Source organism: Erythrolamprus reginae, chromosome 11 (assembly GCF_031021105.1).
Source record: "Erythrolamprus reginae isolate rEryReg1 chromosome 11, rEryReg1.hap1, whole genome shotgun sequence".
Lineage (NCBI taxonomy): Eukaryota > Metazoa > Chordata > Lepidosauria > Squamata > Dipsadidae > Erythrolamprus > Erythrolamprus reginae.
In genome coordinates this window covers 6,915,183-6,942,643 of record NC_091960.1, presented here as the reverse complement: position 1 = coordinate 6,942,643, position 27,461 = coordinate 6,915,183, and the positions used below count along the sequence as shown (strand labels likewise).

General features: G+C 40.9%; 1 protein-coding gene and 1 long non-coding RNA gene across 5 annotated transcripts in view; one reads left to right on the top strand and one right to left on the bottom strand.

The window, feature by feature from the left end:
• Positions 1–27,461, bottom strand: part of LOC139174552 (uncharacterized) — a 47,788-nt gene that overhangs the window by 20,238 nt on the left and 89 nt on the right. Inside the window, exons 1-2 of one of the 4 annotated variants that reach the window (XR_011560367.1) lie at positions 26,263–26,559; positions 17,503–17,614 (exon numbers count right to left, since the gene is read on the bottom strand). The exons of 1 other annotated variant lie outside the window; for it this stretch is intronic. This is a non-coding gene — a long non-coding RNA (uncharacterized lncRNA). Of the gene's footprint in view, positions 1–17,502; positions 17,615–26,163; positions 26,560–27,461 lie in introns of those variants that run through there. 2 more of the 4 variants (XR_011560366.1, XR_011560365.1) reach the window with 2 other exon arrangements.
• LYPD3 (LY6/PLAUR domain containing 3) lies at positions 8,028–27,447 on the top strand. The gene is made up of 5 exons (XM_070764995.1): positions 8,028–8,216; positions 21,774–21,905; positions 23,026–23,196; positions 23,572–23,712; positions 26,036–27,447. Exons 1-5 carry the CDS (start codon positions 8,042–8,044, stop codon positions 26,569–26,571), a joined length of 1,155 nt encoding a protein of 384 aa, XP_070621096.1. The 5' UTR covers positions 8,028–8,041; the 3' UTR covers positions 26,572–27,447.

Here is a 27,461-nt window from a genome sequence, read left to right as displayed (position 1 = left end):
CAACTTGATTGCTAAAGTCATATTTTTTACAGTCAGGTTTGGAGCGGTTGATATTAAGTTTGAACCTGTTGCGTGCTCTTGTGTTGTTGCGGTTGAAGCTGAAGTAGTTGTTGACAGGCAGGATGTTGCAGCATATGACCTTAGCAACCTATGATCTATAAAGCCCTTCATGGCACCGAACCAGAATACCTTCGGGACCGCCTTCTGCTGCACGAATCCCAGCGACCGGTCCGGTCCCACAGAGTTGGCCTTCTCCGGGTCCCGTCGACTAAACAATGTCGTCTGGTGGGACCCAGGGGAAGAGCCTTCTCTGTGGCGGCTCCGACCCTCTGGAACCAGCTCCCCCCTGAGATCAGGATTGCCCCCACCCTCCTTGCCTTTCACAAACTCCTTAAAACCCACCTCTGCCATCAGGCATGGGGGAACTGAAACATCTCCCCCTTGCCCATGTTGTTTTGGTGTTAGATTGATTGTGTGCTTGTTTTTTTAATATTCAGGGGTTGTTTTTTATGAATTTTTTAGCTTAAAATTGTAATTGGATTGGTGGGTATTGGATTTGTTATTATGTATTGTTTTTTACCATTGTTGTGAGCCGCCCCGAGTTTGCGGAGAGGGGCGGCATATAAATCCAATAAATCTAATCTAATCTAACCTAACTCAAGACCCCCTCTTGTTTCATATTCCCGTACCCGAGTCAGCGCAGCTCCCATTTGAAGTCATACGTTCCAAATAACGTGCCAGCTCAACCAAGCTAGTCATTTGCCATCTCTTTCCTACTGTCCTATTTACAGAATTCTTCTTATCAGGCTTTTAATTATGGTGGTTACGTTTCTTTTGGGAAGCAAGGCTGGATCAGAGCACATGGAAGAACCAGCCCAGAGCAAGCAGCTGCCACACATAATCCATGCCCGTTTGCACCCTAATTTCCTGGGCGCCACCAAAGTCATCCAACAGGTTTCAAACCTGCTGGCTCAATCTTTGACACGGGGGTGGGGGGTGGGGGTGGGGGGGTGGGAGAGATTGCAGCTGCTTCAGAGTCAATATCAAGAAATCACATTGAGGTCTGGGATTGTTCTGGGGATTAATATTCATGTCCAGACTGAGTTGCTGAAGGCAAAACCCAGCACTAGAGAAACATGTATTATGATAGATTTAGTTAGCTTGGCTAACTATGTTTTTTTAATGTTTACTTAACATTTTAATCCCCTTTTATGTTTTTTTTAAAAATTTGCATGCTGTGCATATGTTTGTGCGTATATCTTTTTACTTTTTAAAACTTTTGCACACTTTATACTTTTAGCGTTTGAAATAATTTTTTGCATTTTACCCTTCTCGTGTTTGTCTATGACCACAATAAAGATTTGATTTGATGATATGTCTAATGAATGGTTAGACACACCATTAGACGCGTGCTTTCTAAATGTTGTTGTTGTTGAGGAGGAAGAGGAAGAAGAAGAGGAAGAGGAAGAGAAAGAGGAGGAAGAAGAAGGAGGAGAAGGAGGAGGAGAGGAAGAAGAAGAAAGAAGAAGAGGAAGAAGAAGGAGGAGGAGGAGAAGGAGAAGAAGGAGGAGGAGAGGAAGAAGAAGAAGAAGAGGAAGAGGAAGAAGAAGGAGGAGGAGGAAGAGGAGGAGGAGAAGGAGGAGGAGGAGAAGAAGAGGAGGAAGAAGAAGAAGAAGAAGAAGAAGAAGAAGAAGAAGAAGAAGAAGAAGAAGAAGAAGAAGAAGAAGGCGACAGCTACAGAACTGGAATTTAGGACCATGTTCTTGGTCTATATTCACAGGAAGTAAGTTCTCTTGCATTTAGTCAACCCTACTTTCAGGAAAATGCACCTCACTTTTATGAGTTTTTCCTCTACATATATCCGTCGCACCTACCCACAATTCATTCTAGAAGAACACAGTGACAAATGCCAGAGAAACCTGTTTGTCTCAAAACAATTAAACAGGTAAATGTCCACCCAACAAATTGGAGAACAATATGGGACAAGATGTAATAACATTACATTATTTTTTCCCCTTTAAAATAAATAAGCTACATTGAGGCTTATAACTGCACCCACCCTTTCTTTACAGGGTAAATTACTCATTGAACTCAAAAAAACAAAAGGTTTTTTTCCAAAATTGGGCCATTGTAATTGTTGGAACACGTTACGTTTTATTTTTAACCTGTTGCCCAAATTCTTAGCTACCACAGAACTGGCTGAAATTCTTTTGGAGAAAGAAGAAACAACAATAAAACAAAACCAAGGATTGGGGGGGGAGAAATGTTTCCCCTTGTGGAAGTGGGAATTATTTTTCACGCAACTCTTTCAATCCAAGATTTAGATCCGCATGAAGTCACCTAAAGCCCCAGAGCGTAGCCGCCTGAGAAAGAGTTCCAGGTATTGTGACTCACACCGTTGTCTTCTCTTTCTTTCCCGACCTCATTTTAAGTTTCGATTATTGTGCCTCACACATATGGGTCTAGCTGTGTGCATTCTATGAAGTTTCAGCCTGCGTGAGGAAGCATGTTTTGGCATGTCCAATGCAGGAGTAGTTGGAGGCCCAGATGTTGACTCAAGCTGCCCTGCTGAGTCACAGAGATGATGCAGAGAGTATCTTCTCTAATACAACAATCCAAGTGGGAAAGAAGCCATATCTGAGTCATTGTTTAACATGACAAAGTTTGTTTGTTTGTTTATTTATTTATTTTGTCAAGTACATATTGGTGGTATACAAAGATATAATTATTTTATTTTATTTTATTTTATTATTATTTTATTTTATTATTTTATTTTATTTTATTTTATTTTATTTATTTTATTTTATTTTATTTTATTTTATTTTATTTTATTTATTTTATTTTATTTTATTTTATTTTATTTTATTTTATTTTATTTTATTTTATTTTACTTTATTTTACTTTATTTTATTATTTTATTTTATTTATTTTATTTATTTTATTTTATTTTATTTTATTTTATTTTATTTTATTTTATTTTATTTTATTTTATTTTATTTTATTTTATTTTATTTTATTTTATTTTATTTTATTTTATTTTATTTTATTTTATTTTATTTTACTTTATTTTATTATTTTATTTTATTTATTCATTCATTCATTCATTTGTTGGTTTATTTTATTTTATTATTTATTTTATTTTATTTATTTATTTATTTTATTTATTCATTCATTCATTCATTCATTCATTCGTTGGTTTATTTTATTTATTTATTTATTTATTTATTTATTTATTTTATTCATTCATTCATTCATTCATTCATTCATTCATTCATTCATTCATCCGTTGGTTTAATTAATTTTATTTTACTTTACTTTACTTTACTTTACAGTACTTTATTATTTTATTTATTTATTTATTTATGTCCCATAGATCTATTAACGCCAAACCCCCCTTCTTTTCAGATATTCCTATCTAGACCACATTCTCCTGACCCTTGTATCTAACAAGGGGTCCTCCTCCTCTAATTCCCCACCGTTCTCTGACTCACTCAATAACATAACCATCGGTGCTACAGTCTCTGGTGGTTCCTCTGTCCCTAACGCCTCTTCACTTTCACTTTCGGACTCAGATGGCAAGAACACTGGCCTGCGATGCCAGTACTCATCTGTCTCCTGGTCAGTGACGGGCTACCAAAATTTTTACTACCACATTGTGGGTGTGGCTTATGCATATTGTTTCAACATGTTTCAGTGCAAATTGGGTTCTCTGGGGTGGAGCTCCAAATTTTGCTACCGGAACTGCGCTCCTGACCGTTCCCATCACTACTCCTGGTCCTCAAAATCCTTGACCAACTGAGCCAGATGTGGACCACTCACAACAACAGTTTGATCTCTCTGCCTACCCCCAAATTTCTGGTTGTTATTACATAACCTTGGGCAGAAATGAGGAACAGAATCTGAGCCAAACATTGTTTTGATGTTCTAAACAGAAAAAAAAGAATATAAAAATAAAACAGAACAACTTTCTAAAGTGGGAAGGAGAGAGAAGATAACAATCATTTACGACCAGTCTTTCCACAATTCTTACCCAGCAAGTAATGGGAGGTAAGCTTGACGTCCAAACTCAAGAGAGGAGTTAACTACAGGTTCAACTGTACATAGATAATCCTTTATTCCCTCCAGGATTACTTAATTATTAGCGCCATTCTTCTCCCACCGAGCCTATTATTTAAAACCTGACTATTTATCCTTCTCTTCTGTTGCTGCCTCTCTTTAGCCTTCCTGTTAAAATCATTCCAAGGTTCGTTTTTAATATATTGCCAATAAATTGCTTATTCTTTTTCATGAACACATGTCATACAACTATAGTTTCCTCTTTTAGAGAATTGGGAATCGTTTTTAAAGGCTGGAAGCGTCGCAGGCTGCTTTACAAAGTCTAGCATCTCCATGCTGGTGGGCAGAGGTATTTGTAGCAGAGGTGAAAGACTTAATGAACTCAATCTCTATAGTCTGGAGCAGTGTTTCCCAACCGTGGCAACTTGAAGATATCTGGACTTCAACTCCCAGAATCCCCCAGCCAGCAAATGCTGGCTGGGGGATTCTGGGAATTGAAGTCCAGATATCTTCAAGTTGCCAAGGTTGGGAAACACTGGTCTGGAGGACATAAGGAAAAGAGGGGACATGATCGAAACATTTTAAAGTGTTAAACTGTTAAATAAGGTTCAGGAGGGGAGTGTTTTAAATAGGAAAGTGAACACAAGAACAAGGGGGCACAATCTGAGGTCAGTTTGGGGAAAAGATCAGAAGCAACGTGAGAAAGTATTATTTGACTGAAAGAGTAGTAGATGCTTGGAACAAACTTACAGCAGACGGGGTTGGTAAATCCACAGTAACTGAATGTAAACATGCCTGGGATAAACATATACCCATCCTAAAATACAGGAAATAGTACAAGGGCAGACTAGATGGGACCATGAGGTCTTTCTCTGACGTCAATCTTCTATGTTCAGTTCTGGAGACCTCACCTACAAAAAGATATTGACAAAATTGAACGGGTCCAAAGACGGGCTACAAGAATGGTGGAAGGTCTTAAGCATAAAACGTATCAGGAAAGACTTCATGAACTCAATCTGTATAGTCTGGAGGACAGAAGGAAAAGGGGGGAAATGATCGAAACATTTAAATATGTTAAAGTGTTGAATAAGGTTCAGGAGGGAAGTGTTTTTAATAGGAAAGTGAACACAAGAACAAGGGGACACAATCTGAGATCAGTTTGGGGGAAAGATCAGAAGCAACGTGAGAAAATATTATTTGACTGAAAGAGTAGTAGATGCTTGGAACAAACTTCCAGCAGACGGGGTCGGTCAATCCACAGTAACTAAATGTAAACATGCCTGGGATAAACATATATCCATTCTAAAATACAGGAAATAGTACAAGGGCAGACTACTGCAACAATATAGCCAAGAAGGCTTCAAGAGTTGTAAACCTAATCTTACGTAGCTTCTGCTCTGGCAATCTCACATTACTTACCAGAGCTTACAAAACTTTTGCCAGACCCATCCTCGAATACAGCTCATCCGTTTGGAACTCATATTGCATCTCAGACATTAACACCCTTGAAAATGTCCAAGAATACTTCACCAGAAGAGCCCTTCACTCCTCCACTCAAAATAGAATACCCTATGAGACTAGACTTTCAATCCTGGGCCTAGAAAGCTTAGAACTAAGACGCCTTAAACAATATCTAAGTAATGCCCACAAGATCATATGCTGCAATGTCCTGCCTGTCGGTGACTACTTCAGCTTCAACCACAACAACACAAGAGCACACAACAGATTTAAACTTAATATTAACCGCTCCAAACTTGACTGTAAAAAATACGACTTCAGTAACCGAGTTGTCGAAGCGTGGAACTCATTATCAGACTCCACCCCCAAACCCCCAACACTTTACCCTTAGATTATCTATGGTTGACCTATCCAGATTCCTAAGAGGTCAGTAAGGGGCGAGTACAAGTGCACTAGAGTGCCTTCCGTCCCCTGTCCTATTGCTCTCCTATATCTCCTATTCCTTTCTTCTATTCCTACATCTCTTCTTCTATTCTTTCATTGATATGTTCTATTACTACATCTTCTTTTCTATTATTTCTTAGATATATTCTACTATGAGTATCTCCTCTATAACCTTCATCATGTATTTTACTATGTGTATATAGATATATACCCACTAAAACCCTCATTGCGTATTGGACAAAATAAATAAATAAATAAATAAAACTATATGGGACTATGAGGTCTTTTTCTGACGTCAATCTTCTATGTTTTTATGTTTCTAAGTGTAATACGAAAATTTTCCCTACTGGTTCTGTGGGTGTGGCTTGGTGTGGTAGGGGAGGTATATTGCAAAATCTCCATTCCCTCCCCATTCCTAGGGGCAACCAGATGTGTTATTTGCCGGTTCTCTGAACTACTCAAAATTTCTGCTACTGGTTTTCCAGAACCTGTTAGAACCTGCTGAATCATTCCGTTACACAAATAATTCCCTCAAACTATTTACTAAGTCTGCATTACTATTAATCTTCTCATTGGTCCCATTACCCATCTCTTCCCACAAATGACTGCATGATTGTACCTTTTTGGCTTGTATCCTTACAATGTATATATTGACTGGTTCCTAATATGATTTGAGTTGTATCTTATGATTCTTTATGACCTTATATTTTCTTTTATGTGCGTTGAGAGCATTTGCACCAAAGACAAATTCCTGGTGCGTCCAATCAATAAAACGGCGTGGCTTATGCAGGACGCCCTGCATTTTCTTACAACATATAGAAACATAGGAGACTGACGGCGGAAAAAGACCTCATGGTCCATCTGGTCTGCCCTTATACTATTTTCTGTATTTTATCTTAGGATGGATATATGTTTATCCCAGGCATGTTTAAATTCAGTTACTGTGGATTTACCAACCACGTCTGCTGGAAGTTTGTTCCAAGGATCTACTACTCTTTCAGTAAAATAATATTTTCTCATGTTGCTTTTGATCTTGCCCCCAACTAACTTCAGATTGTGTCCCCTTGTCCTTGTGTTCACTTTCCTATTAAAAACACTTCCCTCCTGGACCTTATTTAACCCTTTAACATATTTAAATGTTTCGATCCTGTCCCCCATTTTCCTTCTGTCCTCCAGAGTATGCAGGTTGAGTCCATTAAGTCTTTCCTGATACGTTTTATGCTTATTTATTAGATTTGTATGCCACCCCTCTCCGTAGACTCGGGGCGGCTCACAATACAATAAAACAGTTCATGACAAATCTAATAATTTACAATTTAAAATATTTAAAAACCCCATTATTAAAAAGACATACATACAAACATACCATACATAAATTATATAGGCCCGGGGAAAATATCTCCGTTCCCCCATGCCTGACGACAAACGTGGGTTTTGAGGAGTTTACGAAAGGCAAGGAGGGTAGGGGCAGTTCTAATCTCTGGGGGGAGCTGGTTCCAGAGAGTCGGGGCCACCACAGAGAAGGCTCTTCCCGTGGGGCCCGCCAACCGACATTGTTTAGTTGACGGGACCTGGAGAAGGCCGACTCTGTGGGACCTAATCGGTCGCTGGGATTCGTGCAACAGAAGGTGGTCTCGGAGATATTCTGGCCCGAGGTTACCGTCCTGGCAACTAAAGCAGAGCCCTACCATGACCTCCCAAATGGTTTCACTTGATGGAGCAAAAAAGAATTCCTTTCCAGTGTCTTCCAACATCTTTGCCATCTCTCGCTCCTCCAAGTTCAAACATGCCTCTCTAATTGATATTCTCTCCTGCCTCAAAGTCCTGAATGAAGAATGTTTTAAAAAAACATTTTTTTTTAAAACAAACTCTTCAACTGGCTGTTCTAGTTCCCGGTAGGGGCGTACACCCCAGTAAGTATCCTCCAAGTGCTGGAAAAGGGAAGTGATGGGTTAGAGAGTGGGATGGGATGAATGGAGGAAAGCCCTCCGGGCAAGCGAGAAGCTGCTGAACAGCCAAGTCTAAGGAGGCGGATCTGACGGGCGAGAAAGAACGCCCTGCCCGAGTCACCGACTCATATTTAATGTTTAAGCTCGAGCCATTTAAGGACTTGACAGAAGCAGAACGTGCTCGAGACAAAGGGAAAGGAAAAGAACCAAGGCAACATTGGGACTTAGACGACGTAAGGATGGGCGCCTACCTCCAGCTCCACATGAGCCCATCTGTCCTCCTGGTGGCCTTCACGCTTCTCACGAAAGGTAGGAGATGGTATGGCAACGGCTACAGTTTCAGTGTCCAAGTCAGGTCCCACAGAGTTGGCCTTCTCCAGGTCCCGTCAACTAGACAATGTCATTTGGCGGGTACTAAGGGAAGAGCCTTCTCTGTGGGGGGCCCCGGCCCTCTGGAATTAATTCCCCCAAGAGATTCGCACTGCCCCCGCCCTCCTTGCCTATGGTAAGAATTTGAAAACGTATTTATGCTGCCAGGCTTGGGGTCACTGGACCCCAGCGTCTGGCCAGTGAATGTGTAAGATGTTGTAGCATGCTGTTGAAAGTTTGGTTTTTTAAAAAAATGATTAGCTTTTTAAAGATATTTTAAATTAATTATTTCTACTCATTGGATTTTGAAGTGTTATATATATTGTACTTTTTATTGAAATGTTGTAAGCCGCCCCAAGTCCACGGAGAGGGGTGGCATATAAGTCCAATAAATAAATAAGCCGTGTTGGAACCAGGAATGCTTGGAAGGTAAGGACCCAAGGGTGGTGTCTGTAAGAGGTTTTGATGAGAGGGTCCAAGGGTAAACCTATAAGAGACTATAAGGACACACAGAGTTGGCTTCCTCCAGGTCCTGTTGACCAAGCAATGCAGTTTGGCGGGGCCGCGGGGCAGGGCCTTCTCTGTGGCTGCCCCGGCTCTATGGAATCAACTCCCCCCAATGTCCGTACTGCTCCCACCCTATTAGCTTTTTGTAAGGCCATGAAGTCCTGGCTTTGTCGGCAGGCCTGGGGTGGGGCATAAATTCAACAATCATCATGTCCATATTGTATGAATGTCATGTACTCATGTTGAAGGGTTAGTTAATTACGGGTTTTAATTAACATTCTACGGTTAGTTTTTATATCCCACTTCTTTTTATTGTTTTTGTAATTTCATACTGTTGTAAGCAGTGTTCCCTCTAATTTTTTTTGGGGGGTGGGTGGAAAATTATAGTGTCTGAGCGGCAGTCCCTTTGGGACTGGGCAGCACAGAAATAATAAATAAATAAATAAATAAATAAATAAATAAATAAATAAATAAATAAACAAACAAACAAACAAACAAACAACCCTGTTTTGCCTCAGAGAATTTCAAAATAAAATACTGTACTGTGTGTCTATAACAGTGAGCTCATAATAGGGCAACTCTATCAATATCAAAATGCCACTGAAATAGTTGAGCTAGTTTCAAACTAGATTTTGATTTTCTTTCTCTCTTCCTTACTCCCATTCTTTTTCTTTCTCTTTTCCTTCCTCTCTTTTTTCTATCTGTTTCTCTCTCTTCCTCTCTCTCTCCTTCCCTCTCACTCTTTCCCTCTCGGCTTCTGGGCAGGTTTGGAAAACTCTGAGTTGATGATTTTTAAGTGAGCGATTGCTCACTGCTCAGCTTAGAGGGAACTATGGTTGTAAGTCTTCGGGATTGGGGGACATAGAAGTCGAATCAATCAATAAATAATAATAAATAAATAAACCTCTTGAGTTATTTTGGTCCAGGCCTCAGGACCAGTACTTTGTGTATCTATCTACAATTGAAATTCTGGAATAAGGAAAGCATTGGGGATATAAATTAGGGGTAGTTATTTCTGACAGTCTCAAAATGGGTGAACAGTGCAGTCAGGCAGTAGGGAAAGCAAGTAGAATGCTTGGCTGCATAGCTAGATGTATAACAAGCAGGAAGAGGGAGATTGTGATCTCGCTGTATAGAGCGCTGGTGAGACCACATTTGGAATACTGTGTTCAGTTTATTTTATTTTTATTGATTGATTGATTTTGTCCAAAACACAATGAGGGTTTTAGTGGGTATACACATAGTAAAATACACAATGAAGGTTATAGAGGATATACTCATAGTAAAATATATCTAAGAAAGAATAGAAGATATAGGAACATATCAGTGAACATATCAATGACAGAATAGAAGAAGAGATATAGGAATAGAAGAAAGGTATAGGAGATATAGGAGAGCAATAGGATAGGGGATGGAAGGCACTCATCTACAAAAAGATATGGATCAAATTGAACGGGTCCAAAGACAGGCTACAAAATTGGTGGAAGGCCTTAAGCATGAAACTTATCAGGAAAGACTTCATGAACTCAATCTGTATAGTCTGGAGGACAGAAGGAAAAGGGGGGACATGTTCGAAACATTTAAATATGTTAAAAGCTTAAATAAGGTTCAAGAGGGAAGTGTTTTTAATAGGAAAGTGAACACAAGAACAAGGGGGCACAATCTGAGGATAGTTGGGGGAAAGATCAGAAGCAACGTGAGAAAATATTATTTTACTGAAAGAGTAGAAGATGCTTGGAACAAACTTCCAGCAGACGTGGTTGGTAAATCCACAGGAAATGATTTTAAACATGCCTGGGTAAACATATATCCATCCTAAGATAAAATACAGGAAATAGTATAAGGGCAGACTAGATGGACCACGAGGTCTTTTTCTGCCGCCTATCTTCTGTGTTTCTATGAGAGACCCAACCTTACCCATTTCGGCTCACTGTTATTCTAGCACACAATTCTAGCACAGAACCAAATCCTTAAATGAAAGATTTTTCCAGGGCGTTAACCATGCCAGGTTCGAATAAAGAACTTGGCATAAATACACGGAGGTGCCAAAACGGTTGCTCTCAAGATCAAAGCAATATTTTTTAGGCCACACTGTTGCAAATGTGTGTCCGTTGCAGTATATATTTACTTGATTGCTCTGGTTTTTTAATTGGTTTTAATTAAAGATCTGATTGTTCGCCACCACCCAGAGTTATTTGTTTGAATGGGTAGCCATATAAATTGAATAAATGAATAAATTATCTTATATTACTGTATGTCATTTATCTAAAATAGCTCTTGTGGCAAATGTCTGTCTGTTTATCATCTATTTATCGTCTAGCTAGTTAGCTAGCTAGCTAGCTATCAATCATCTATCTATCACCTACCTATCTGTCATCTATCTACCCTGTTTTCCCCAAAATAAGACATCCTCTGATAATAAGCCCAATTGGGCTTTGGAGTGTATGGCAATAAGGCCAAGCCCTTATTTCAGTGTTCAAAAAATATAAAACAGGATCTTATTTTTGGGGAAACACTGTCTGTCTATCTATCTCTTTATATATCCTTCATCTATCTCTATTATCTATCTATCTATCTATCTATCTATCTATCTATCTATCTCTTTATCTATCCTTCATCTATCTCTATTATCTACCTATCTATCTATCTATCTATCTATCTATCTATCTATCTATCTATCTATCTATCTATCTATCCTTCATCTATCTCTATTATCTATCTATCTATCTATCTATCTATCTTATCTATCTATCTATCTATCTATCTATAATCTATCTATCTATCTATCTATCTATAATCTATCTATCTATCTATCTATCTATCTATCTATCATCTATCTATATATCTATATATCTATGTAATCTATCCACCCATCCATCCACCCACCCACCCACCCACCCACCCACCCACCCACCCACCCAAAGGGTTAGGTATGTATTCATTTTCCAAATAATTGATCCAGGCTCTCTTAATCACAACTTTCTTTCAAAAGGAAGTTTACTTTCTTTTTTTCTATATATTTTTCCCCTATCGTGAAATAATAGAGGCCATTGGGAACTTGTGAGATGCGCAACTGAAAAAGCTAGGCCGACAAATTGCGAAGACAGTTGTATTATTCAACTCAATGATGAATTTTGTTGTATGGCATATAGGCATGGCTTCGTTTATTCACTTCATGTACTTCTCTCAGCATTCTTCGGGCAATAGGCTATGTCAGTTCCATTGTGTACTTGTCTAAATTGTTTAAAGGGAGGGTGAGAAACAACAGCTGTCACTCAGAGTTTCTCAACCCCAGCAGTTTTAAGAAGGGTGGACTTCAATTCCCGTAATTCCCCAGCCAGACATTCTGCCTGGGGGAATACGGGGAGTTGGTCCACACATCTTGAAGCTCTTGAGATTTGCTCTATTTGACTGAGGACACAATATGGCAGTCTGGTTTTGGTCGCTTTCCCATACAAGTTGGGAAAATCAAAAACCATCCAGGTTCCCCATTATCCCCAGCAATTGGAAGACCGAGAAACAAGGCAACCATGAATATCATTGAATATCATTCTCTACATCAATGACCTCTGTGACCATATCGCAAGCAACTGTGTTCTTTTTGCCGACGATGTGAAACACTCACTCTCCCAAAAGACCTGGACTTTGTCTCAGACTGGTCCAACACCTGGCAACTTCAAATATCAACCAACAAATGCTCTACCCTCCACATCGGCAAAAAGAATCCAAATTGCACATACGAACTGAATAAACAAAATCTCACTGCCAACCCACACTCAGTAAAAGACCTTGGAATACTAATATCGAATGACCTAAGTGCTAAAGCCCACTGCAATAATATCGCCAAAAAAGCTTCTAGAGTTGTTAACCTGATCCTACGCAGCTTCTGCTCAGGCAATCTCACTCTACTCACAAGAGCCTACAAAACTTTTGCCAGACCCATGTTAGACTACTGCTCATCAGTCTGGAACCCATACCACATCTCAGACATCAACACCCTTGAAAATGTCCAAAGATATTTCACCAGAAGAGCCCTTCACTCCTTCACTCGAAACAGAACATCCTACGAAAATAGACTAACAATCCTGGGCCTAGAAAGCCTAGAACTACGACGCCTAAAACACGATCTGAGTATTGCCCACAAGATCATATGCTGCAATGTCCTACCGGTCAATGGCTACTTCAGCTTCAACCGCAACAACACAAGAGCACGCAACAGATTCAAACTTAATATGAACCGCTTCAAACTTGACTATAAAAAATATGATTTCAACAATCGAGTTATCGAAGCGTGGAACTCATTACCGGACTCAATTGTGTCAACGCCTAACCCCCAACACTTCTCCCTTAGACTCTCCACGATTGACCTCTCCAGGTTCCTAAGAGGCCAGTAAGGGGCGTACATAAGTGCACTGGTGTGCCTTTCGTCCCCTGTCCAATTGTCTTTCCTTTCTTTCACCTATCATATATATTCTCTTCCTTTCACATATCCTCTCCTCTAAGTTCACTTTACCCTTATATATATTACTACATGTCTATTTTTCTTCCTATGAATTTGTGTATTGGACAAATGAATAAATAAATAAAATAAATAAAATAAAATATTTAGGTAGATATTTATTTATTTATTTATTAAATAAATAAACTCGGGGCGGCTCACAATAGTAATAGAAAAACAATGTACAATACAAATCTAATAATTAAAACTAAAAACCCATAATTTAAAAAAAAACATGCACACAACATACCATACATAAACAATATAGGCCTGGGAAAGTTATCTCAATTCCCCCATGCCTGACGGAAGAGGTAGGTTTTAAGGAGTTTACAAAAGGCAAGGAGGGTGGGGGCAGTTTTAATCTCGGGGCCACCACAGAGAAGGCTCTTCCCCTGGGACCCGCCAAACAACATTATTTAGTCGACGGGACCCGGAGAAGGCCAACTCTGTGAGACCTAATTGGTCGCTGGGATTTGTGCGGCAGAAGGCGGTCCCGGAGATATTCTGGTCTGATGCCATGAAGGGCTTTATAGGTCATGACCAACACTTTGAATTGTGACCGGAAATTGATTGGCAACCAATGAAGACTGCGGAGTGTTGGTGTGACATGGGCATATTTGGGGAAGCCCATTATTGCTCTCGCAGCTGCATTCTGCACGATCTGAAGTTTCCGAACACTTTTCAAAGGTAGCCCCATGTAGAGAGCATTACAGTAGTCGAATCTTGAGTTGATGAGGGCATGATAGATAGATAGATCAGGAAATAGTGACCTATTCAACCTACGATGCTAAAGAGGATTTTACCACAGATCTCTGAACCTCACTGGAGATCTGGAGAAAGAGGGCCTTGGCCTCCATTCACTTCACCTCACAAAGAGTTGATAGGACTGACCATTTCCTCAAAGGCAAAAGGGGGATGACATCACAAATGTCATGAGGTCATTGTAGAAATGACAAGAATTTTGGAGTTGACATAGAATTTGTAGAATTGACCTACATGACCTCATTGTGGCTTCTAACACATACCAAGGCTGACAACCTCAGATCAACAGGCAATGCCTTACCATCTGAGGAAAAATTATGGTGTTTTTTGGTTTTTTAATAGTCAAGCCAATTTTTTGTTTCATAATCAACCCCAAAGGCCGAAAGGAATGATAATCAGAATTCAAAGAAAAAAACATTATTATTATTATTATTATTATTATTATTATTATTATTATTATTATTATGTCAGTACAACACAGCAAACGAGATCACTATGCTGGATTTCGTATTTCATCACCAGTCGGGTGCTTCCCAAGCACCTAGGACTGCGTGATGTAGCGGCGAATTATGTTTGCCGATCTCAGTAAAGCGGCCTTTTGCAATTGACAGATGGAGATTTTGTCAATTCCGATGGTTTTCAAATGTCCGCTGAGATCCTTTGGTACTACGCCCAGCGTGCCAAGTACCACTGGGGCCACTTTCACTGGCTTATGCCAGAATCGTTGCAGCTCGATTTTTAGATCTTCGTATTTCACTAATTTCTCTAGTTGCTTCTCCTCAATTCTGCTGTCTCCTGGGATTGCGATGTCGATGATCCATACTTTCTTTTTCTCCACGATCACAATGTCTGGTGTGTTATGCTTCAGAATTCGGTCAGTCGGAAGTCGGAAGTCCCACAGTAGTTTTGCTTGCTCATTTTCGACCACTTTTTCAGGCTTATGATCCCACCAGTTCTTTGCCACTGGGAAATGGTAGTTCCGGCACAAGTTCCAGTGGATCATCTGTGCCACAGCATCATGTCTATGCTTGTAGTCAGTCTGTGCGATCTTTTTGCAGCAGCTGAGTATGTGATGGATTGTTTCATCTGTTTCTTTACAGAGTCTGCACTTATTATTATTATTATTATTATTATTATTATTATTATTAATTAGATTTGTATGCCGCCCCTCTCCGAAGACTCAAACCATGGTTTAGGTTTTGGCCTTTTTCCCGGTAGGCCTCTTTAAAAGCCTGATGACCACACAGCCAACATGGCCAAACCTTTAACTATTCAGTATATGCTTCTCGTCCATACAGTGAAGGGCTGCAAAATCGTTTACTACCACACTGTGGGCATGGCTTATTTTGTGGGTGTGGCTTGCTGGTCATGTGACCAGTTGGAAATGGCTTGATGATCATGTGACTGGGGGGACGGCTTAAAGGTCATGTGACTGGCTTAAAGGTGGCCAACTTAACGTCACTCACGTCAAGGGTTTGGGTTAGGGTGCCTGGCCTGTCCTCGCCTCAAAGAGATAAAAGTTGCCTATCTATTTACTATTATTCAACATCCAAAATATACTGTTTAATTTTATGTATATATGCCATATGTGTACATACATATTACACACAGGCACACACAAATGTACATTATCTACTATATAACAGTATCTTCTAAAAATTAGACACATTCAACCTCATTTACTGCGATAAGAAAAACATACCCAGAGCCTAGAAGGGGGAAAAAGAAAAAAAAATAAAGTTTTTCTACCAGTTCTGTGTACCTGACCAAATTTTTTCTATCGATTTTGCGTACCTGACCATGCTCGTAGGAGCCCATCACTGGTGCCTATACAATATTGTACAAAATGGAAGAAAAAAAAAATCTTGTTTCAGGACATTTAGCCATTGTTTTTGGAAAAACTAGAAAGAGCAGTTTAGAAATAAGATAACCTCAAAACAAGAAAACACGAATGCTGAATTGAAGGGGATTCCAAACATGGTGTCTGATTGTGAAGTTAAACTCATTTTATTATTTATTTTTTGATTCATTTTGTCCAATGCACAATGAGGGGTTTAGTGGGTATACACATAGTAAAATACTTTCTAAATTGCATGACTTAATGAACTCAATCTGTATAGTCTGGAGGACAGAAGGAAAAGGGGGGACATGATCGAAACATTTAAATATGTCAAAGGGTTAAATAAGGTCCAGGAGGGAAGAGTTTTTAATAGGAAAGTGAACACAAGAACAAGGGGACACAATCTGAAGTTAGTTGGGGGAAAGATCAAAAGCAACGTGAGAAAATATTATTTCACTGAAAGAGTAGTAGATCCTTGGAACAAACTTCCAGCAGACGTGGTTGGTAAATGCACAGTAACTGAATTTAAACATGCCTGGGATAAACATATATCCATTGTAAGATGAAATACAGGAAATAGTATAAGGGCAGACTGGATGGACCATGAGGTCTCTTTCTGCCGTCAGTCTTCTATGTTTCTATGTTTCTATGATAACAAGAAAGATAACCTGCCTCAAATAGACTCTCTCTTCCATAGGAAGTTTGACGCTACCAAAATCAATGATTCCTTTCAAATCTAAGGCCTCCTTCTCAAGACTTGGTTTTCCAGGGATAGACAATTCTTTCGGGTTACCCAACACAGAGTTAACAGGTAGCTTCGTCAGCAAGGAATGATCATTATGCCAGCCACCAAAATTCCAGACGGAAGAAAGTTACGCAATCCCCTAACTTAAGGCTCACCTAGGGGATTCACTAACCTGTTTTAGAGTGATCTAATACAGCTTCCTGTCCAGAACTACTACTGGTGTGATGCATCCTAGTATCCAGACATCCAAAAGGAAGATATTTGCACCGTTGCAAAATGAGCTTTCCACCTGGGTGATCTAATGGCACTATCTTGATTGGATGGCAAGACCCAACTATTTCCGGCAATGTTTGTGGTTTATTTACAGAGTGGGTCTTCTCCGGGTCCTGTCAACTAAACAATGTCGCTTGGCGGGACCCAGAGGAAGAGCCTTCTCTGTGGCAGCCCCGACCCTCTGGAACCAACTCCCCCCCAGAGATTAGAATTGCCCCCACCCTCCTTGCCTTTCGTAAGCTACTTAAAACCCACCTCTGCCGTCAGGCATGGGGGGACTGGGATACCCTTTCTCCCTAGGCCTTTACAATTTTATGCATGGTATGTTTGTTTGTATGTTTGGTTTTATAATAAGGGTTTTTAACTGTTTTAATATTGGATTGTTATATGCTGTTTTTATTACTGTTGTTAGCCGCCCCGAGTCTACGGAGAGGGGCGGCATACAAATCCAATAAATAAATAAATAAATGAATGAATGAATGAATGAATAACTAAACCAACCAACCAACCAACCAACCAACCAACCAACCAACCAATCAATCAATCAATCAATCAATAATGAAAACCACAGGAAACCTGGGCTTTCTCTGAACTGCTGTACCTGTGGGAAGCATGTAGGTGACCTGTTTCCAATTGGCTCACACATGTAGAAGCATTCGTCTGAGACTCAGCTTGGGCAGGGGGCGGGGTCTCATCAGGATTAGTGAAATCACCTGCCATGGATGAACAGGAGTGGAGAATGAAAGAGATAAGAAGGTTATGCAGGAGAAAAACGAATGAATAAATACAGTGGTACCTCTACTTAACAACGCCTCTACTTAAGATCTTTTCTAGATAAGAACTGGGTATTCAAGATTTTTTTTGCAAGTTCTTAAGAACCATTTTCTACTTAAGAACCCGAGCCCAGAAAAATTTCCCAGGAAATTTGAGAGCAGCACGAAGGCCCGGCCAGTTTCCTGCCATTCCCCCTTTTATCCCGGCCATCTCGGGCTTTTCTGGGCTGCCAGAGGAGCCTTTCGGTGGCGCTTAAGGAGGCTTTGGCAGTCCAGAGCGAACGGAGCATTTTCCTTTCTCTGGGCACTTGGAGAGGGGATAAACCACTTCGCTGTGGTGACTCCCTCGCACTTCCTTCCATACACCCGGCGCAAGGTTGCCTCCCGGGGCGTCTGGGCGCGGAAAGGCAAAAGGGGGCGCTCACCTCACCTTCTTCCTCCGGCAGCAACTGTCCTCCTTCTCTTCCTCCTCCTCCTCCTCTCACCCAAATTCTGAGCTTTTCTTTCTTTCCTAATGGGTTTGCAAGCATTATTTGCTTTTACATTGATTCCTATGGGACAAATTGCTTCCACTTACAAACTTTTCTACTTAAGAACCTGGTCACAGAACGAATTAAGTTCTTAAGTAGAGGTACCACTGTATTTTATTGTCATTGTATGTATACACACAGAATGCCCATACAACGAAACTCACATGACACCTAAAGACCAGTCCCAACACACCTAACAATCCCCCAAAATATGTTATTTATTTATTTTTATTTATTTATTTATTTTGTCCAATACATAATGAGAGTTTTAGTGGGTATATATATATACACACATAGAAAAATACATGAGGAAGGTTATAGAGGAGATACTCATAGTAAAATATATCTAAGAAAGAATAGAAAAGAAGATATAGTAATAGAACATATCAATGAAAGAATAGAAGAAGAGATATAGGAATAAAAGAAAGGTATAGGAGATATAGGAGAGCAATAGGACAGGGGACGGAAGGCACTCTAGTGCACTTGTACTCGCCTCTTACTGACCTCTTAGGAATCTGGATAGGTCAACCGTAGATAATCTAAGGGTAAAGTGTTGGGGGTTTGGGGATGACACTATGGAGTCCGGTAATGAGTTCCACGCTTCGACAACTCAGTTACAGAAGTCATATTTTTTTACAGTCAAGTTTGGAGCGTTTAATATTAAGTTTAAATCTGTTGTGTGCTCTTGTGTTGTTGTGGTTGAAGCTGAAGTAGTCACCCCACCCACCATAAATTCCCCACCCTGAATCACCCAAAACATCAACACAACAGACCAAGTACTACTGTCCAACAGCTCACTGAGGATGACCCTTTAGTCGATCGTTAAGTGCAAGTATAGCTATGGCATAAAAACCATTCAGAAAACATGTGGTCCGTGTTTTAATTGTTTTTCATCTTCTGCCAAAAGGCAGCAGTCCAAAAAGATTGTAAGCAGGATGAGAAGAGTCTCTGAGAATGTTGTGCACCTTCCTAGAACAGCGAGATGCGAAGATATCATCCAGGGTGGGTAGCTGGAGCCCTATAACATTCTGGGCAGGTTTAATAATTCTCTGTCGAGCTAAAACAGGGCGGAAGAGGTTATAATGAAAAAGCAGAGATCTGCCGATTAACGCCAAGAAGTAGGAGCAGGTGCCTGGGAAGACGAGCCAAAAAAATTCCCAACAAGATGAGCCATCAGGTGGAGGGGAGAAATAGATGACTGTTTCCCAGGTTGGATTGAGAAGATGGCTAGGAGGAGGAAAAGAAAACACAGGGCGAGTCCTTTGTGGGTCAAGCATCCACTCTCAAATTAGCAATGTCCAAAATGTATGTTAGATGCTAGCATTGGGGCCTGGCAGCTTGCAAATTCGTTGTGCAAATTAAGGCAGTGAAAGAAGTGGAGCCCTGGGTTTTCTTTGGGAATACAGTGGTACCTCAGGGACCGCCTTCTGCCGCACGAATCCCAGCGACCAGTTAGGTCCCACAGAGTGGGTCTTCTCCGGGTCCCGTCAACTAAACAATGTCGCTTGGCGGGACCCAGGGGAAGAGCCTTCTCTGTGGCAGCCCCAGCCCTCTGGAACCAACTCCCCCCAGAGATTAGAATTGCCCCCACCCTCCTTGCCTTTCGTAAGCTACTTAACACCCACCTCTGCTGTCAGGCATGGGGGAACTGAGATACTCTTTCCCCCTAGTCCTTTACAATGGTATGCATGGTATGTTTGTATGTGTGTTTGGTTTTGTATATTAAGGAGTTTTAATTTGCTTTTAGTATTGGATTATTATTGTATACTGTCTATGACTGCTGTTAGCCGCTCCGAGTTTTCGGAGAGGGGCGGCATATAAATCCAATCAAACTTGAAACTTGAAACTACTTCTACTTAAGAACGCTTCTACTTAAGAACTTTTCTAGATAAGAATTGGGTATTCAAAAAATTTTTTTTGCCTCTACTAAAGAACCATTTTCGACTTAAAAAACTGAGCCCGGAAAAAATTGCCAGGGAATTTGAGAGCGGCACAAAGGCCCGGCCAACTTTATTTATTTATTTTGTCCAATACACAATGAGGGTTTTAGTGGGTATATATCTATATACACATAGTAAAATACATGATGACGGTTATAGAGGAGATACTCATAGTAAAATATATCTATGAAAGAATAGAAAAGAAGGTACAGTAATAGAATATAGCAATGAAAGAATAGAAAAAGAGATATAGGAATAGAAGAAAGGTATAGGAGATATAGGAGAGCAATAGGACAGGGGACGGAAGGCACTCTAGTGCACTTGTAATTCTGTGTAATCTGGGTTTCTGCCTCCCCTTCCTTTCTGAATATATTCTCTAGAACAGAGGTCTTCATAGCTGGTTGGAGAATTCTGGGAGTTGAAATTCACAAGTTTTAAAGCTGCCAAGTTTGGAGACCCTTGCTCTAGAAAATAAAATGAATAGTGCTTGAGATCTAATGTTTTGGCAGAAACCTTGGTTTTGTTTGGTAGTCTGCAGGAAGGATGGTTAAGACCATAGTTCCCTCTAAGCTGAGCAGTGAGCAATCGCTCACTTAAAAATCATCATCAACTCGAAGTTTTCCAAACCTGCCCAGAAGCCGAGAGGGAAAGAGTGAGAGGGAAGGAGAGAGAGAGGAAGAGAGAGAAACAGATAGAAAAAAGAGAGGAAGGAAAAGAGAAAGAAAAAGAATGGGAGTAAGGAAGAGAGAAAGAAAATCAAACTCTAGCTTGAAACTAGCTCAACTATTTAAGTGGCATTTTGATATTGATAGAGTTGCCCTATTATGAGCTCACTGTTATAGACACACAGTACAGTATTTTATTTTGAAATTCTCTGAGGCAAAACAGGGTGGGTTTTTTGTTTGTTTGTTTGTTTGTTTGTTTATTATTTCTGTGCCGCCCAGTCCCGAAGGGACTGCCGCTCAGACACTATACTTTTCCACTCACCCCCCCCCCCAAAAAAAAATTAGAGGGAACACTGGTTAAGACTGTTATTTATTTATTTATTTATTACTTAGATTTGTATGCCGCCCCTCTCCGAAGAATGTGGAATGGAGCATTTTGGGGTGTTCACTTAGGCTGTGAAAGTAGCAAGGGACACTTCAGATTGTTGACTTTGCCTAATTGATTATTTTGTGAGGGGCCATTATAATCATGAAGGCACCTTTATGACATTTATTTCAAAATCCTAAGTGACATGTTTCTGTCATTTCACGGTTCTATAGATGCTCACTTCTGGGATGTGGGTGAATTCGATGCCCTGCTTGTTTTGAGTCCATTGATATTGTTTTGAGGTTCTTGGAAAATCCTTGGTCAAGTCACATGATCATCAAGCCACTCCCACCTGGTCACATGGCCAACAAGCCACTCCCACCCTGTCACATGGCCAGCAAGCCACACTCACAAAATAAGCCATGCCTACAGTGTGGTAGTAAAAATTTTGGCAGCCCTACACTGCACTGGATTCATGGAAGTGGCTTGAAAGAAGGTTTAATGGAGGACAGGGGCACATTTTTTGGTCTATATCACTATATATTTACTCTTTTCGTTGGTTTTTTTTTTCTAATTTTGGACATCTACCCTATACAGGTGCCTTGGCTCTGGAATGCCACAGCTGTGTGGACTTGGGGGATGGCGGTTGTAGCGAGCAGAAGATGAAAAAGCTGACCTGTCCAAGCAATACCCACGTCTGTGTGGAAACCGTGGCTGCTGTGGAATGGAGTGAGTAGCCACAAATGCTTTATATCCACAGCTGACATTGGAACATCATCTTTCGGCTGTGGCGAGGAGGGCGTTTGCCCAGGTCCGCCTGGTGCACCAGTTGCAGCCCTATTTGGACAGGGAGTCACTGCTCACAGTCACTCATGCCCTCATCACCTCGAGGTTCTATTACTGCAATGCTCTCTACATGGGGCTACCTTTGAAAAGTGTTCGGAAACTTCAGATCGTGCAGAACGCACCCGCGAGAGCCATCGTGGGGCTTCCTAGATTCGCCCACGTTTCTGCAACACTCCGTGGCCTGCATTGGCTGCCGATCAGCTTCCGGTCACAATTCAAAGTGTTGGTTATGACCTTTAAAGCCCTGCATGGCATTGGACCAGAGTACCTCCGGAACCGCCTGCTACCGCACGAATCCCAGCAACTGATAAGGTCCCACAGAGTTGGCCCTCTCCGGGTCCCATCGACCAAACAATGTTGTTTGGCGGGCCCCAGGGGAAGAGCCTTCTCTGTGGCAGCCCCAGCCCTCTGGAATCAACTCCCCCCCAGAGATTAGAACTGTCCCCACACTCCTTGTCTTTTGTAAATTACTCAAGACCCATCTATACCGCCAGGCATGGGGGAGTTGAGACACCTTTCCCCCAGGCTTTTTTATATTTATGTTTGGGTATGTATATGTTGTGGATGGATGGATGGATGGTTGTTGGTTGGTTGGATGGATGGATGGATGGATGGATGGTTAGTTAGAGTGTCAAACATGTACGAGATAACAGGTGTAAGTAAAAACATGGACATGAATGAGGAATGAATACAAATAAATGAGGACAATAGGACAAGGATGGTAGGCACGCTGGTGCAATTTATGCACGCCCCCATACAGACCTCTTAGGAATGGGGTGAGGACAGTCCATGGTAGACAGTTTAAGGTGGAAACTATGGGGGTTTGAGGTTGTAATAACTGAGTTGGTGGAGCATTCCAGGCGTCGACCACTCTGTTTTATTTTCTACAATCGAGTTTTGAACGGTTTACTTTGAGTTTGTATCAATCGTTTGCAATTGTATTATCATCGCGGTTGAAGCTGAACTAGTCTTATCTTCCTCCACAACCTCTTTGTTATTTCAGGTCATGGGAAGTTCTCCGTTGGCGAAAAGGGCTGCGGCCTGGGCATGCCAGGAACCAATGACAAGGCGGTAGACGTGCATGGCATCCTGGCCTTCTCCCAGCTGCACCAGTGCAACACGAGCCAATGCAACATTAAACTGGACATCAAAGCATTGCAGCTGCAACCCATGGGTAAACCCCGGCCCACATAAGAACAATGCTTTTCCTTAGAAGTTTGTTAGTCTCATCCATCCACTGCTGTGACCCTGGGGAATATTGGAATATTTTCCCAGCATCTTTAATAAGCTGGGACTTTCCGAATAGGGCTTATCCCTAGTTTGTAAATAAACTATTTTATTGATTTGTAAATAAAATAAATCCTTTGGCATGAAAAACGGCTGGGGGACTTTGGCCCAGTCTATCTCAGCTCAATTCTATGAACTGCCAGGAGAAAAACTTGAAGGCAGAAGTCTTAGGTATGCCTTAAGTTATATACAATTTGTTCATCCTCGATAATGCTATTTACCCCACCTCCTTTTTTATTTTTTGAAATGGCTCTATCTCCAGATAACGTGAGTGCTCGGGTTCCCAATGGAGTGGAATGCTACAGCTGTGGTGACGACAACTGCACAACGGACAAGTCCGCCATTGTCAAGTGTTATGATAATTTCCGAGGTTGTTTCCATGGCAATGTCACTATGAAAGCAGGTGAGACCTCTGGAGGTCATTAAAAACTGTGGCTAATTTGGCTGCCTTGGGATTCCAGCTACCCTAGCCCTAGCCTTAGCCCTAGCCCTAGCCCTAACCCTAACCCTAACCCTAACCCTAACTTAACCCTAACACTAGCCCTAGCCAAACCCTAACCTTAGACCTAAACCTAAACCCTAACACTAGTCCTAGCCCTAGCCTTAGCCCTAGCTCTAGCCCTAACCCCAACCCTAACCCTAACTTAACCCTAACACTAGCCCTAGCCCTAGCCAAACCCTAACCTTAGACCTAAACCTAAACCCTAACACTAGTCCTAGCCCTAGCCTTAGCCCTAGCTCTAGCCCTAACCCCAACCCTAGCCCTAACTCTAACCCCAACCCCAACCCTAACTCTAAGCCAAACCCTAACCTTAGACCTAAACCTAAACCCTAACACTAGTCCTAGCCCTAGCCCTAACCCTAGCACTAACCCTAAATATCATGGGCTTCTTCCTGTCCTAGGAAAAGAAGAGGGAGGAGAGACAGACTAAGACAGAGGTCTTCAAACTTGGCAACTTTAAGACTTGCGGACTTTGACTCCCAGAATTCTCCAGGCAACATGACTGGGAATTTGGGGAGTTGAAGTCCACAAGTCTTTAGTTGTCAAGTTTAAAGACCTCTGGACTAAAAGAATAAGTAAGGGATCAATGTCCTCTGAGTGAAAGCCATCATAATCCAGTTGACATAAAAATTATTTTCTAATTGTGTAGGAAATCACGTTCTCCAATATATGGTAAAAACGGAGAGGAAATGGAGAGGTCAAAAGTGGGCATTCAGTCATACTTGGAGAATGGCAAACTTTTAAGAACTATAATTATGTTGTTGTTGTTTCTTTTTTTAAAAAAATACCCTTTCTACTTACCGTAATTGGGGTTTTTTTTTAATCAGAAAAAACAAACAACCCACAGCATTTATATTTTAGATAGACATCCTTCCCTTGAATTTCTGGTTAAAAGATAAAAAGTTACAAAATCCCTACAGCCCTGTTGGGAAGGGAGTTCAGGATTTAACAGACTATTAGCATTCTTGACTTTTTCACAGAGATTAAGTACAATGGATTGTTTTGTTAACCTTGACTCAGAAAGGCCTTTAGGGCTGAGCACAAAGAGAACTTGAATTGGAATGGAATGACAGTGGGGAGGGTGGAAATAACACTTTGGACCAAAAACGGCCTTGGAAAAGAACATCTGCCTTAAACGTTCTCATCTTTTTTCTTACTACTGTATACTGTATATATTGTATATAGTGACCTGTATACTGCATGAGTCAAAAAAGAAGGCAGGGAAAATATTTACTGACCCCTCGCATCCTGGACATAAACTGTTTCAACTCCAACCCTCAAAACGTCACTACAGAGCCCTGCACACCAAGACAACTAGACACAAGAACAGTTTTTCCCCAAACGCCATCACTCTGCTAAACAAATAATTCCCTCGACATTGTCAAACTATTTACTAAATCTGCACTACTGCTACTGCTAGTTTTTTCCCATCATTCGTATCACCCATTTCCTCCCACTTAAGACTGTAGGACTGTAACTTGTTGCTTGTATCCTTAAGATTTTTATTAATATTCATTGTTTCCTTATTGGCTTATTTGACCCCTATGACAATCATTAAGTGCTGGACCTCATGATTCTTGACAAATGTATCTTTTGTGTACACTGAGACTACATGTACCAAAGACAAATTCCTTGCGTGTCCAGTCACACTTGGCCAATAAAGAATTCTATTCTATTCTATTCTATTCTACTCTATTCTACTCTATTCTATTTTCTTTTATGTACACTGAGAGCATCTGCACCAAAGACAAATTCCTTGCGTGTCCAATCACACTTGGCCAATAAAGAATTCTATTCTATTCTATTCTATTCTATTTTCTTTTATGTACACTGAGAGCATCTGCACCAAAGACAAATTCCTTGCGTGTCCAATCACACTTGGCCAATAAAGAATTCTATTCTATTCTATTCTATTTTCTTTTATGTACACTGAGAGCATCTGCACCAAAGACAAATTCCTTGTGTGTCCAATCACACTTGGCCAATAAAGAATTCTATTTCTATTCTATTCTATTCTGTTCTATTTTTTTAAATGTAAACGGTGAGCATCTGCACCAAGACAAATTTCCTTGTGTGTCCAATCACACTTGGCCAATAAAATTCTATTCTATTCTGTTCTGTTCCATTTTCTTTTATGTACACGGAGAGCATCTGCACCAAAGACAAAATTCCTTGTATGTCCAGTCCCACTTGACCAATAAAGAATTCTGTATTCTATTTGCAGGGAATTTTTCACTGACCAAACCCATCAAAGGCTGCGTTCAAGATGGCGACTGTACGAAGGTCAGGAAAGGAAGCCCCGCCATCACCCTCTCGGGCTCCTGTTGCTCGGGGAACCTTTGCAACACCAACCTCTCCAACAAAACGCACTTCTCCACCTCCATCCCGAGGCTGGCCTTCCTGCCGGCTCAAGACACCAAGAATGCAACCGCCACGACCCCTTCAACCTACGTCCGGATCCATGCTGCTACAGCGGCTCCACCTTCCACTTCCGGAAAGCTGACCCGTTCTCTCGCTGCGAGCCCATCGACGGGAGGCCCTCAGAAGGACCACGGTCACGACCATGACCACGACCATGACCACGACCATGACCACTACCACAGTCACGAAGAGGATAGCAAGAACATCACTGTTCAAAATAGGAAGGTGGTCCTGTCTGGCAAGGTTGAAGAGAGGCACATCGAAGGGCCAAACGGAGGTGTCCCAGGCTTGCAAGGGTCAGTCCTAGTGACTTTTCTGCTCCTTGGCTGGTGCCTGTGAAGGAGAATGAAGGCGTCAAATGACATTCCACCTTCTTCCCCCCTTTTTTCCCCCTTCGCTTCTTGCGTACGGCTTTGCCTCAATTGGTACGGCTTGTCCCTCTCTGAGTAGGAGGTTGGACTACAAGACCTCCCAACTCTGTTGCTATTCGGTTATTCTGTTTTATCTGCCTTGTACTAGGCCTCTCCTCAAGAAACCAGCGTTTTGGACGTAATGTCCTATTTATGGATATTTGAGTACTGGAAATAAATTTTCCTTTGGTGTGTTTCTCTATAAAACAGGTAGTCCCTTGATGTTTCTGCAGAAAGTAGCCCACCCAGATAGCCAAAACAGCCAACCAGCCTGCCTCAGACCAGGATTATCTGGAACCTTTGCCTCGAAGATAATTGAAGACACTGCAGAGTTTCTTAGGAAAATATTGACTTCTTTTGTAGCAAACCTACATTAACAATTTACACTGTAGCTATCTCTCTAGCAATTGCTATACAAAGTACTCACAATTTTCTATCTACTATACTCAGTTACAATATTCAGCTACAAGTCTTCAGCCACTATAGGCTACATTAATTTACAATCCACTCTAAACCATACTAAGCCACAATATCTTTTTTAAAAAAAGTTTTCAAAACTTTTACAAACAAAGGCAAGGACAAAGAGAAACAATAAAATAAACACATGTAACAAGGAAGCAAAAAAACCCCAAAACCCAGTGCTGAAAAAAACCAATACAGTGTAATACAAGTAGTGCAAGTAACGTATAAAGAAAAAGAAAGAAGGAAAGAAAGGAAGGAAGGAAAGAAGGAAGGAAGGAAAGAAAGGAAAGAAAGGAAGGAAAGAAAGAGAAAGAAAGAGAAAGAAAGAAAGAAAAAGAAAAAACATGCAATATTATT